The 12,205-nt window shown below is 43.1% G+C and overlaps 1 protein-coding gene across 1 annotated transcript in view; it reads left to right on the forward strand.

Annotated features, from left to right (window-relative positions):
- The window catches only part of LOC147446724 (cytochrome P450 72A397-like), a 117,459-nt gene that overhangs the window by 55,692 nt on the left and 49,562 nt on the right, over positions 1 to 12,205 (forward strand). The window contains exon 3 of the mRNA XM_086525888.1: positions 8,246 to 8,502. Within this exon, the coding sequence (XP_086382014.1) occupies positions 8,246 to 8,502 (257 nt within the window). The remainder of the gene's footprint in view (positions 1 to 8,245; positions 8,503 to 12,205) is intronic.

Below are 12,205 nucleotides of genomic sequence, written 5' to 3' on the forward strand. Positions count from 1 at the left end.
TCATTTAGCAAAGTACTTCTATTGAACAAAGTTCAAACTTAATTCAATGTCACAAACCATAAGTTTTAGGGACCACAATCATCTGTTAACTGCAGCGTTGGGTTTCTGGAAAAAAAAGCCCCAATTTTAAACGTTTCATAAAAAATGCCTGTCCGTTTTATGCGTTTCGACAAAACGTTTCATAGGTTTCGGAGTTTTGGGGTTTCATCTGCATGAAATGCGTTTTTATGTCACACTGGCCCGCCTCGAAGTTGGTCAGAGATCTCCTATCGAGGTCTTTGGCTTTCTTTCCGGTATGGACGCTCTCATCACGAACGAGTGCCTTGATGTGTTGTTTGCAATCAAAAAGCTGCCTTCACTCGAAGATTTGTTGTCTCTCCTCTCTTAGGATGTGATATGATTTTGGGCATTCGATGGTTTTGTGATGCTAACCCTCTCATTGATTGGGTGGCTAACACTTTCACTCTCAATGCCAAAAATGATTCTCCCATTGTCATTCATGGAGAGGACATTGTTCATTCTCCATCTTTCATTGCTAATATGCAGGACAAGATTCAACGGATTCATGAGAAGGAGACTTTCTCAGTCTCTTCTTCTCCAAAGCATGACACAGGATTTGCATGATTGTAAGCAGCATGATGATTTGATTGACAATGATCAGCATGATGATTTGGATGATAAAGACAAGCATGATGATTTGTATGATCAAGATGTGATTTCTCACGAGCATGATGATTTGCATGATCAAGATGTTATTTCTCACAAGCATAATGAGTTGCATGAAGAAGATGTGATTGTTCACTAGGATGATGTGTTAGTTGATGCTTTTGTTAGCGAAGCTAACCTCGTTGTAGATTCGATCAATCACGAAGAACCGATCTTGGCTTTCGAGTTGAGGTCCAAAGAACCCCCACAGGACGATTCGACCCTTCAAGAAGAATCGATCTTGGCTCTCGAGCCTAGGTCCAAGGAACCATCACAGGAAGTATTATGTGTTCGCATGATTGATAGCATGCATTGTTTGAATGTTGGCTTCGTGATCGTTTCCTGTATTATAGTCAGCATCTTTATGTGATCCCTTTTCCTAGGCATGACATATTGTATGTTGAGCACGTTTCTCTCATGGATGAGCACGAATGTATGCGGATTTTTCATGAAAAGTTGAAAAGTATGTATGTAAGGAAGTCACATTCCATGTCTCTTCCTTGGCATGACACAGTTTCTGAACGAGCACATGAAAGTATGAGCACCAAGCATGGGCATTTCCATTGTGTTTTGCCATAGTTGATTGCTCTAGATCATAAGAGAAAGATTCGATCTCATTGTTTGCATGTGTTTGATGAACGGGTTGTCCCTCCGTCTCTATGTTCATCTACATTGCATACACAGTCTTTAGCGAAGATAAGATTTTTTCCACTCACTTTACATGGAATAGGTATGTTCATGGTTTTGTGTTGGAAATGGTTTCAGGAATTTTCAACCATGGAGATTCTTGAAGAAGAAAGAAGCATGACACTCGACGAAGTTGAAGCATTGAAGGAGCCATAAAAGACTTTGTGTCGCTTTGCGCGCGGCCCAAAGAAGCAAGCGTTGCAGACCTTTATGAAGTTCAAGTACGGCACGACCCACATATCAGAGTGGGCCGGCGAAGAGTCCCTTCCAGGATTCCGGATGCTATTGGCGATCTTCCTCGACGCCATAGAGTTTGGTACCAGTACCTCACATTGAAAAGGAGGGGATGTCACGTGACACATCTAACCCTATGTGTCCGTGGACGAGCTACAACATAGCAAGGGTTCAGTCGGTCAAGTCAATCTAGATTAGAAGTGATCTGGCACTTTTGTGAGTCTATTCGTAGACCGTGCATGTCCAGTCACTTATTGTAGATGCATTTCCTCTGGTTGCACACAACATGCTCATAAGCATTCCCATCAGAATCCATCAGAATCCTTCAGGGAAATTTTCGAGTGTATTTAGCCTATTTTACCTAGTTTTGACATTTTTCACTTATTATTTTTAAGTGACTTTTGTTGGAAAGTAGGTAGGGCAATTTGGGTAAGAAAATATATAAGCAAACTAAAGCTAGCACTAAATGGCAGAAGAGGCAACATGAGCCAAGCTCAGCAGGCCACTTCTCAGCAAGACCAAGCCTTGGTGGTTCCCTCCAAGCAGCAGATCCCTCCATTGCCTAGTGTTTCCAACAAGAACCATCGCCAGCCATCCTCAACATTGGCGTTTTTGCATCAGCAGGTCCTCGCCAGAAGAACACAGCATACAACGTTTTTGCATCAGCATCCTTGCCAGCATAAACATTAGCCTAGCGTTTTTGGTTCAACTTCAGCCTCTAGCGTTTTTGTCCCAGATTCAATGTTTTCAGATTCAGCAAGGCAGCGTTTTTCATCATTAGAAGACCTGCAAGATCAGCCCTAAAAAGGTAGCAGATTTAGCCCGATAAGACCATCAGTTTTCAGCCTAAAGACACCTCTGTTTTCAGCCCTAAACTTGCATATTTTCAATGTCAAAGACCCACAAAAACAGCCCCCAAATCAGCGTTTTTGGACTAGTCGCAGATTTCAACCCATAGCGTTTTTGGACAGCAGTAGAAAGATTGCAGATTTCAGCCCTAGTGTCGGCCTCGTCGTCACCGTCAACATAGCCTAGACTTGCATCAGTCACATGCATGCCCATTGTACCAAATTGTGTAATCATAAGTAGACGACTCTCGCCGACGAGAGTGGGGCCTTTAGAGGAGGGTTTTTACGTCTCTGGTGTCGTTTCTCTCTTCTCTCTCTATCTCTCAGTCTCATACACTTGCACGCACAGTGTCCATTCACTTTGTTTGTGATCATAGCACTCTCTCATTAAGAACGGAAGGCTCTACCTTCCATAAGAACAAAAGGAACCTTGAGCACAGTTCGGAGCACTCATCCTGAGCAAAGCGCAAACATTCATTCCGCTGCACCTAACACTTGTCAAAAGCTTTTTGCTCTTTAGCAGTCCATGAGTACTTAACGTTCTTCTTTGTTAAGTCATGTTATGATCCTGCTATTTGAGAGAATTTTGCTATGAAGCGTCTATAGTATACACACATACCAATAAAGCTTCTTAGCTCATGTAGATTCCTTGGATTAGGCCATGCTTTTATGATGTCCAACTTTGATGGATCCATACGGATACCATATTGAGAGATAATATGACCTAAGTATTGAATCTCTTGAAGGAAAAATTCACTCTTCTTTTGATTGATAAAAAGCTTGTTTGCCCTTAAAGCTTGAAAAATTATCTGGAGATGTTGCTTGTGCTCCTCCAAGGACTTGGAGTAGATGATGATATCATCAAAGAACACTCCAATGAATTTACGGGAGGGTCTAAAGATTTTCTCCATTAAACGATTGAACGTGGCTGGAGCATTTGTCAAACCAAAAGGTATGACAAGATATTCATAAAGACCAAACGTTATACGGAACGCGGTCTTTAGGATATCTTCATTCACTATCCTTATTTGATGATAGCCACTTTTAAGGTCAATCCTACTGAAGTAGATCGAAGCTTGTAGCTTATCAAACAGATCTTTTACCTGTGGTACGAGAAATTTGTTTTTGATAGTGATATGGTTTAGCGCTCGATAGTCCACACACATGCGGTATGTACCATCTTTCTTTTGCACTAAAAGGACTGGCATCCCTTTGTCTACCAATTCTTGTACTTGCCCCATGATCTTCTCTTGTTGAGTTTGGGAAACTCGATAAGGAGGTCTGTTACGCGATGAGCTTCTTGGTAGGAGCTCAATTTGATGGTCATCATCCCCTCGTTTTGGAGGTAAGTCCATAGGGATATCATCGATAAAAACATATTGGAATCCATTTCGAAAATTAGACAAGTCTAATTCTTCTTGAATTCTACCATTTTCATTTGATAAAACATAAGGACCTTTTATGGATTGTTTGATAAAAATCGTGTACGCATGAATTGAGCTTTTCATTGATTTGTCAAAAGCAAGAGAATTTACAAGGGGTATGGTACGACCAAGCTCATTAACATTTATGTACATGTTCTTTTCGCTATACTTGAAATACAACCTTCTTTGAGGGAACTTTACATTAACAGCCATACGATCAAACCATGGTGCCCCTAGAATGACATGTTCATTCTTGAGAGGAGAGATGATAAAATCTTCTTTGTCAACATAGCCTTGGCCATGAAGCCTCAATTTCCCAATCAAGGGACTAACCGCCGCTTCTTGCCCCTTGAAGACTCCATCGGCTACAACATCTCCCATCTCATGAGCTTGAATGCCTAACTTGGTGGCCAACTCCGTGGATATGAAATTGTGAGTAGAACCAGGGTTAAATAGGATGAATACATCATGATCCCTTACCTTTTCCCAAGCATAGGAGAGAGGTGATCCTTTGCAATGAGCATTCTCTTTTGGAGTTTCAATCGTGGAAGCTCTAGGAGTCTCAATGCGGGCATTTCTTTTGGGGCAAGAATGATAGCCATATCCTTGCTTTCCACACTTACAACATTTGTGGGCCTTACAGAAAGCTCTAGCTCTTCAGGAGAGAGTTTATTTTTACCTTTGTAAACTCCCTTCTCCTTGGACCGATTGTTGTTGTTGTTGGAATTGCCTTGGGAAGAGTTTTTGGCATTGTTCTTCCCCTTTGCTTCATTTTGATCTTTGTTTTTGATGGGCTTGGCATTCCTTTTAGCCCCTTGTTGCAAATTGATGCACGAAGCAACCATAGTGTGGTGGATTACTTCGGTGATAGAACCAAACCGTTGGCAGTTGACATACTTGGCCATTTCTTCAGGTAATCCCGCACAAAATTGTTGCTTTTGCTCGGCGAAGTCTATCTTTTGAAAGACAGTAGCCTTGAGATGTAAATCCCAAAACTTGTCCACGTATTTGTGGAAAGACTCGTTGGAGAGCATCTTCAAACTCCGCCGTTCGGTAAGCACTTTGTCCTTTGCATCGCTTGCAAGGAATTGCTTCATGATGTAAACACGTAAGTTTTCCATGTCTTGCCACGAAGGCTAGCCCACCATTGACGAGCAGATTTCTGGAAGTGCATAGCTGCATGGCGTAGCTTGGAGGTCTTTGTAAAGCCCTTGTCTCCAAAGGCCCCGTCGAATCGTTGGATGAAGGCTAATACTTTGTTAGTAGCACCAAAAGTGTCATCATAGGTAAGAAAAGGGATACTCTTTCCTCCCTCTTTGAATTTCTTGAGCGTTCGGGACCTTCTCCACGCAGGGTAGGATTTGCGATGTCCTCTCCTCTTGTATTCTCTAGGAGAATAGTTGTTGCTTTCGTTGGAAGAGGAGGAAGGTGAAGAAGAAGGAGAAGAGGGTGATCTCTTTCTTTCCTTTTTCTTCCTTTGTCTTCTCTTCCCTTTCGGAGTGACGAGGAGAAGGACTATGGGTTGACCGTTTCCTCTTGGGAGGAGTTGGTGATCGTCTAGACCGCCGTCTTCGTGGAGCCACATCTTCAGAGGAACTTAGTGATTCACTTCTTTCTCGTTCTTTGGATTCCTCCTCTCCTATGGGAGAGAGTCTTCTTCTGGGAGTCTCATCAAGAGGCCTCCTAAACTCTCTCTCCTCTTGGAGACGAAGGGAAATCCCATAAGCACGAAGTTGTTGAGTAACTTCGGCTTGCAAAGCAAGGTTGCCCATAGCTCGTTGCAACCCAGTAACAAGATAATCAACGAACGTGGGGGCATCATCATTAGCACCTTCATGTGCAAAATCAAAGTTTTCAATAATCATTCTACTCTCTTGACTATTATCAGCCATGCTAATTAAACTTATGTATAAAATACTTTGTGCTTTGGTACCCTCAGAAACCTTAGTCGCTACTCTTCTTTACCTTTGAAAATTAGTTCTCAAGCAACCACACCCGTGGTTTAGAGACTGTTGATTGCAAAGACTAGTGGAGAGGGTCTAACATTGCTTGGTTGATTATGGTTTTTGTTGAGCTTGTTAGTAGCTTAATAATGGTTAAGCCAAAGGCAAGCCCCGAGAGACTCCATTATTAAGACTATAGTTCCCAACGGTGTACCTCGAACTAAGTCCTTTTCAACCAAGATAATAGATCCCTATCCCACTTACCCTATTGCAATGAACAAGTCAAACCTTTCATGGACAACTTAAGGACCTCTCTTCTTAAGCAAGAAAAGAGAAATCAATAGTTCTGATACCAATGTAATGGAAATGGACTATGAACTTTGAGAAGAGAGGAATTAAAAGAATTAGAGTGAGCATTTTTATGAGACTACTTTGAGAACATTTAGGGTGAACTTAATTAGCGGTAGCAACATAACCATTATACTTAATTGACATGCCATGAACAATACTTTTGCAAGAGAGAGAATTAGAGAACTTGACAATAGTTGAGGACTGGATCTATGTGGAGCCCTGGTCCCCCCTCCAATAGGCTTTTGTATTATAGATTCTCCCATAAAGAGAGACTTGATACAATACAATCTTTGATTTCCTTGTGACCTAGGTGATGCGATGAAGATGGAAAGCTTTATGCATCACAAGCATAACATAACCTTTGTAAAAGCATTAACCATCCCTGGCCTCAGTCCCAAGGCCTCAAACACCTTCGAAGGTGGAGAGAGTTAGCAGGGAATGAGGATAGGGAAGAGAAAGAAGAAACATTCATAAGAGAAAGAAATAGTTCCTCATTTAACATCACTCTTCTTGCTTAGCATAGCATAATAGCATAGTAATGAAGATGGAGAAGATGGAAACCTTAAGCATTGAAGCATGGCTCTTGGTTGGATTTGCATTCCATAGCCAAGAGTATTGATGTAGGCTCTCAACTTCTGAACAAGCTTGGAGAAGGAGATGGAGTTCTTGCACTTTGCCCAAGTGAAAATGAACTTGTGAGTGTGTGTGAGAGACAGTATACCCCCCAAGCACCCCCCCAACTTGCTTTGGTCAAGCCCTCATTGTAGCTAATGCCTGCATTTGATTGGACCCTACAATCCTAGCCAATCACATGCATAGTGCATATCAAGCAACCATGGTAGCATTTGGACAAGTGTCCTCCTTTCCTCTTTGAGAGAGGGCTTGGAAAATGCATCAGACAATTAATTAACTAACTAAATGCTCATTGGACCCCTCTTTAGCCTAGCCAATAGGATTCAAGCACCCCATGTGGCTAAGCATAGGGAGAACTTGACATGTGTGCTTGTGCCCGTTGAGGAAGGGGTGCCCTTTGGGTGAGTGAGAGGTTGGTCAAACTTTCCCCTATCTTTGGGACTCGCCTCCTGCTTTGTAGGGCATCTCTTTGACTCAAGCGTCTCAAGTATCTTACTCTCCAAGCATGGGAAGCTTCTCAAGCACCTGATTCAGCAAGTATAGGCTTAGCATGAGCATGGGTTCACTCTCTCTCATGCCCCTAGCTTGTAGGCTCGCCCCCCCCTTTGTATGGTTGCTTGTTGACTTTGGAACACCTTAAGCACAGGGCCAACTTGGCCAAGGACCGTAGTCATCAAGCATGCCTAACATCTTAATTATTAAACACCAAATGCATGGGCCTAGCTTAACCTAAGGCCCTAGGTCTAAGGACTTTTCACACTAACCTTTGGAGGTCTTTAATGAAGCTAACCCTAAGGTCTTTAAGCTCCATTGCTAGCTCTTTGAGAGACCATCTCTCATTTGGACCCATTGACTTTGGCCCCGTGTTGAGATAGATCCATAAGCACATGTCTATATTTTAACTCTTGTTCCCGTTTATTGTCGCAAATTAAATGATCAGTTTAATATGAGAAAATCATTTGGGTTAGTTAGATATTAGATTTTATGATAGAGACGCACATGTGCCTAAGAGAGGCCGATGAGCGACGAGAGGGAGAGAAACAAAAGCTCAAACATGCATGGTATTAGCAAGTGGTCAAAGGTTTTGAAAGCAGAATTTTTCAAAATTCACCAAAACATTCCTTTCCATATCATATGTCTACTGTTTTGTATCTGCAGAACTTGGAATGTTTGTTGTTGTCATTAATTGCTAAGTTTCTCCATTCAATACATAATTATTTTTCAGGCCGTTGAAACAAGGTTTTGAGCATTTTTGATTTGTAAACATCATCCAGTGCAGAAAATTTTGTGAGGATTTATTTATCATGGTAAGGTAGATAACTACCAGCTCTAGCCCAAAAATCTTTATGTCAGTTATTACTAGCTGTGATAAGACACATGAATTTTTAAGTTTATCGACAAACACTGTTGGTCTCTGCAGGGTATGGTTAAGGATATGGCAACCAGTGCTTTGAACATGATACACCTGTGGGAGACGCACGTCAGCAAGGGAGGACATATGGAAGCTGTAGAGGTGGAGGTTGCACAGGACTTAAAGAATGTTGCAGCTGACATTTTATCTCATACTATGTTTGGGACAAGCTACGTCAAAGGCAAGTCCGTGTTTGAGAGACAAGAGCGGCTCCTGCAATTGATCACCAAAAACAGTTTACAACTAGCTGCAATCCCATTTTTTAAGTATGTTCTTTTAATGTGGAATGGAACACTTCTTTTTGAGAGTCAAGCCATTACATGAATGACAACAGCCCACACAAGAAAACACATGATTTAACCTTCACATTACGTTACACATCAAAAAATAAGTCAACCTCTTGTGCATGGTACATAAGTCAACATACTTTCATTTTGGTAAACTATATGTTGCGATGGTTTTATGTGAATATGTGAGCAGAGCTGTTAAGGTTGGGTGTGGTACGGAACTGATCTATTCAAACCTAATATAATAATCTGTATGGATCACTTAACCAGGAGCAACTCATCCTTAAGTTTGTTGATTGGAACCTCCTTAGCTGAATAACAGATCTTTAACAAAAGCATATGTAGGGTACACTTCATTACATACAATAAGAGAGTCTATCTCTGTATTGCTTCTGTCAAAAGGAAATTTTGTCGTGGATCATGAAGGTAAAATGGAAAACTATGGTTGCTTTCGAGGCACAAAGGATGAAATAGGACCTAGATGTCCATTAGACAGACCTCGTATTGATGGGCATTCTCTGTGAACAATCAATTATTTTCCCTCTCTCCTCTTTTGGAAAAAGAAACGATCTAGATTCTAGATCTCCACTAAAGAGAACCAACGTTCATGGGTATTCTTACGCAGATAATGGACCCATAATTATCCTCCTATTTTCCTTCGGTTGTGGGTCCCCGCTACTTTATAAATAACAAGTTAATGATAAGCCCTAAGTTGTTTAAGAAGATGTAGTAGGGCATGTTTTTTGCAAGCATAGAAGTGTGCTATATGGAGCACCAGCCGAGGGGCCTAAAACCCTAAAAATCAAAAGCTTGATCTCTGGCTCAGCTGCCCGTAAATCGCGCTCACATGACACGTGGCAAGTTGTACAGATTTTCGGATTTTGCGCTGCTGATGTTGACGTGGCAAGCTGTACAGATTTTCGCATTTTGCGTTGCTGGTAGCTTTTGTATGGGAATTTTGGAGCATATGCTTTTGGTTACAATGCTTTTGGGGCTTTGCTTTTGAGCATTCCTTGTACATAGAACATAGCCCCTATTGAGATTGAGAGAGAAAATGAAATGAAATGTTATATTAACGTCTTCAAAAGGCCAAAATGACCTATGAGACCAATCAGTTACAAAATAGTGAATCTAATACCATGTCTGGGTACAAAAGAACTAGAAGTGGAACAAAATAGTACTACTACTACTACAATCTAAAACTACGTGGGTGTAGCAGCTGATACAATAGGTACCCGGTAAACTGGATGTAACAGTGTGTGAAACAAAGATGGAAGAAATGGTGAGGATCCATCCTGATCTGCACTCTGGATGTCGAGAGAGTATGGCTCGAATCTTCTGTTGTAGTCTCCGTCGATGCTGTGTAGCTCCTCTCCTCAGTCACGGTCGTCTGTATCTCTGTAGCTCCAATGCTCGGTCGATGAGAGTGCCAGTAGTGGTCGAATGAGTGTGGGACGAGCTCTGCAGTGGTGGCTGCTCCTCTGGCTGTCCCATATCTAGTGAAAAGAAATCTGTAATGTGTCTCTGGGACTGCCTCTCTCTAGCTCTCCCCAGTAAAGTGTCTCTATACCTGTGTAACTCAAGTAGATATAGTCCAAGACATCTCTGATCCTCATAACTCATGACCCTAGATAGAGGACCAAAACCCTCTCTGAATAAGCAGTGGAAACGCCCCCGTATCTCATAGAACACTGTGCAATGACATATGTAGTGCAACTCTGTCTCTGGCTCTCTCTGGCATAATCGGCATATCCTGCTGTCTGCTGGTATCCCTCTGAATCTACCAGTCTCAATCTCAAGCTGATGTGAGGATGTGCGTATCTGACCAATGGCACAACGCAAACCATGAGACATATGTGTGTCCATGTAGCTGGGTCGAATCACAAACCCATCTCCTGTGAGGTGGAGAAGATGCTCTCTATAGAAAGCCATCTTCGTGCTCAACTCCTGAGGCGGCTCTATCCATGTCCTCCTGGTGTCGAGCTGGATCAGGTCCTGACGAATGAGTCTAGTGATCTCCACCCGTGTAAGAGACAGCGAGGGTTCCTGAAGAGAATACTGGAAAGGGGGCAACCTGTCCATGGTGAAGCCATGCGTCTGAAACCATGAAGTCATCTGTGCATACCAGCATGAAGTGTCCCCCTGTAGAGCTAACTGTCTGGAAGACTCAAGGGCCAGTCTAGCATATCTGTCTCTAGTAGTATCCCATAGGCTGTGCACAAAGGACACTGATCTGGTAAGCGCCTCAATCTCCATGGGGGGGGCAGCTAGCTCTGCTCGAATGATCGCGTGAGGTACGGAGGCCTTGGCTCTGATCAATCGGGAGATCATAGATACCAAGGGCCTCTCCATACGTCTCCAACCATCCTGGCCTACAGAAGGTCCCCATACCTGTACCCCATACATCATAGCTGAGGCTACTAAAGTATCAAAGAGCCATAACTTTGTCCGAGGTTCCTGGAATTGAACCTGCGAACACATCCTCTCCAAGCCTCCCAAGGCCGCATAAGCTCTGGTCAGTCTAGTCTCTGCTGCTCTCCCCAAAGAAAACCTCGGCCCAGTGAAGACTATCCCAAGGTAAGTGTATGCATCTGTATACTCCACAATCTCTTGACCATACATGAAGGTCTGTGCCGATCTCCTGATCCACTGCGGTGTGGTGTTAAACACCATGACCTTGGTTTTACCAAGGTTTACAGACAATCCACTATCCTCTGCAAAACTGTGTAATGCATCCAACTGTCGCTGCATACCCTCTGGTGAGTCAGAGATCAAGACAATATCATCAGCATATAACAACAATGGGATCCACGTCCCTGCCAGCTGGGCACCTCTATCACCCTCTCTGTCAATGTAATCAGACACCTCATCAACATACATACCAAATAGAGTAGGAGACAATGGGCAACCCTGTTTCACCCCGATAGTGGAGTGAACTAAGTCAGATATCCCCTCTGGGGTGCGTACATGTCCCATCACTAATCTGTATAAAGCCATAATCCCCCAAATCAACACTGTGGGCACCCCCATCTCCTGCAGTCTGCGCATCAGTCGAGCTCTCCGTACCATGTCAAATGCTTTGCGGAAATCCACAAAGCTACAAAAAATCCGTCTCCCATGTGACCTGCCCTCCTCAATGATACCTCTGAGTGTCAGAATATGGTCAAGAGTGGAGAAACCCCTCCTGAAACCTGCCTGTCCCTTTGCCCGTACACCCTCACCCTCTGCCCAGTTACTCAACTGTTGCTCAATAATGGATGCATACAATCGTGCCAGTGTGTGTCCAACCATAATAGCGTGGTAATTTTCAGGCTCTGTAGGATCACCTGCCTTGAATATAGGCACAATAGTAGACAAACTCCAAGTCTCAGGTAATCCCTCACACATGGCACGATTGAACAACACTGCAAGAACCTCCATCAGCATATCCCTAGCATGTATAAAGTGCTCCGCTACTAGACCGTCATGATCGTAAGCCCTCCTGGTCCTCATCCTGTCAATGGCTCTCTTTACCATCTCAGTGGTAAAGAAGGTGCTCGTAGGTGGACATGGCTCTGTAGGATCTGGAAGGGGATCCTGCCCAGGAACCGTATATAACGATGTCGCATACTGGCCCCACACATCAGGAGAAGTAATCACTGGGGGAGGGGAGTGCTCATGGAAGAGTCGCCATGCCTCGCCT

This window comes from Adiantum capillus-veneris, chromosome 12, assembly GCF_014529385.1.
Source record: "Adiantum capillus-veneris isolate H3 chromosome 12, ASM1452938v2, whole genome shotgun sequence".
Classification (NCBI taxonomy): Eukaryota; Viridiplantae; Streptophyta; class Polypodiopsida; order Polypodiales; family Pteridaceae; genus Adiantum; species Adiantum capillus-veneris.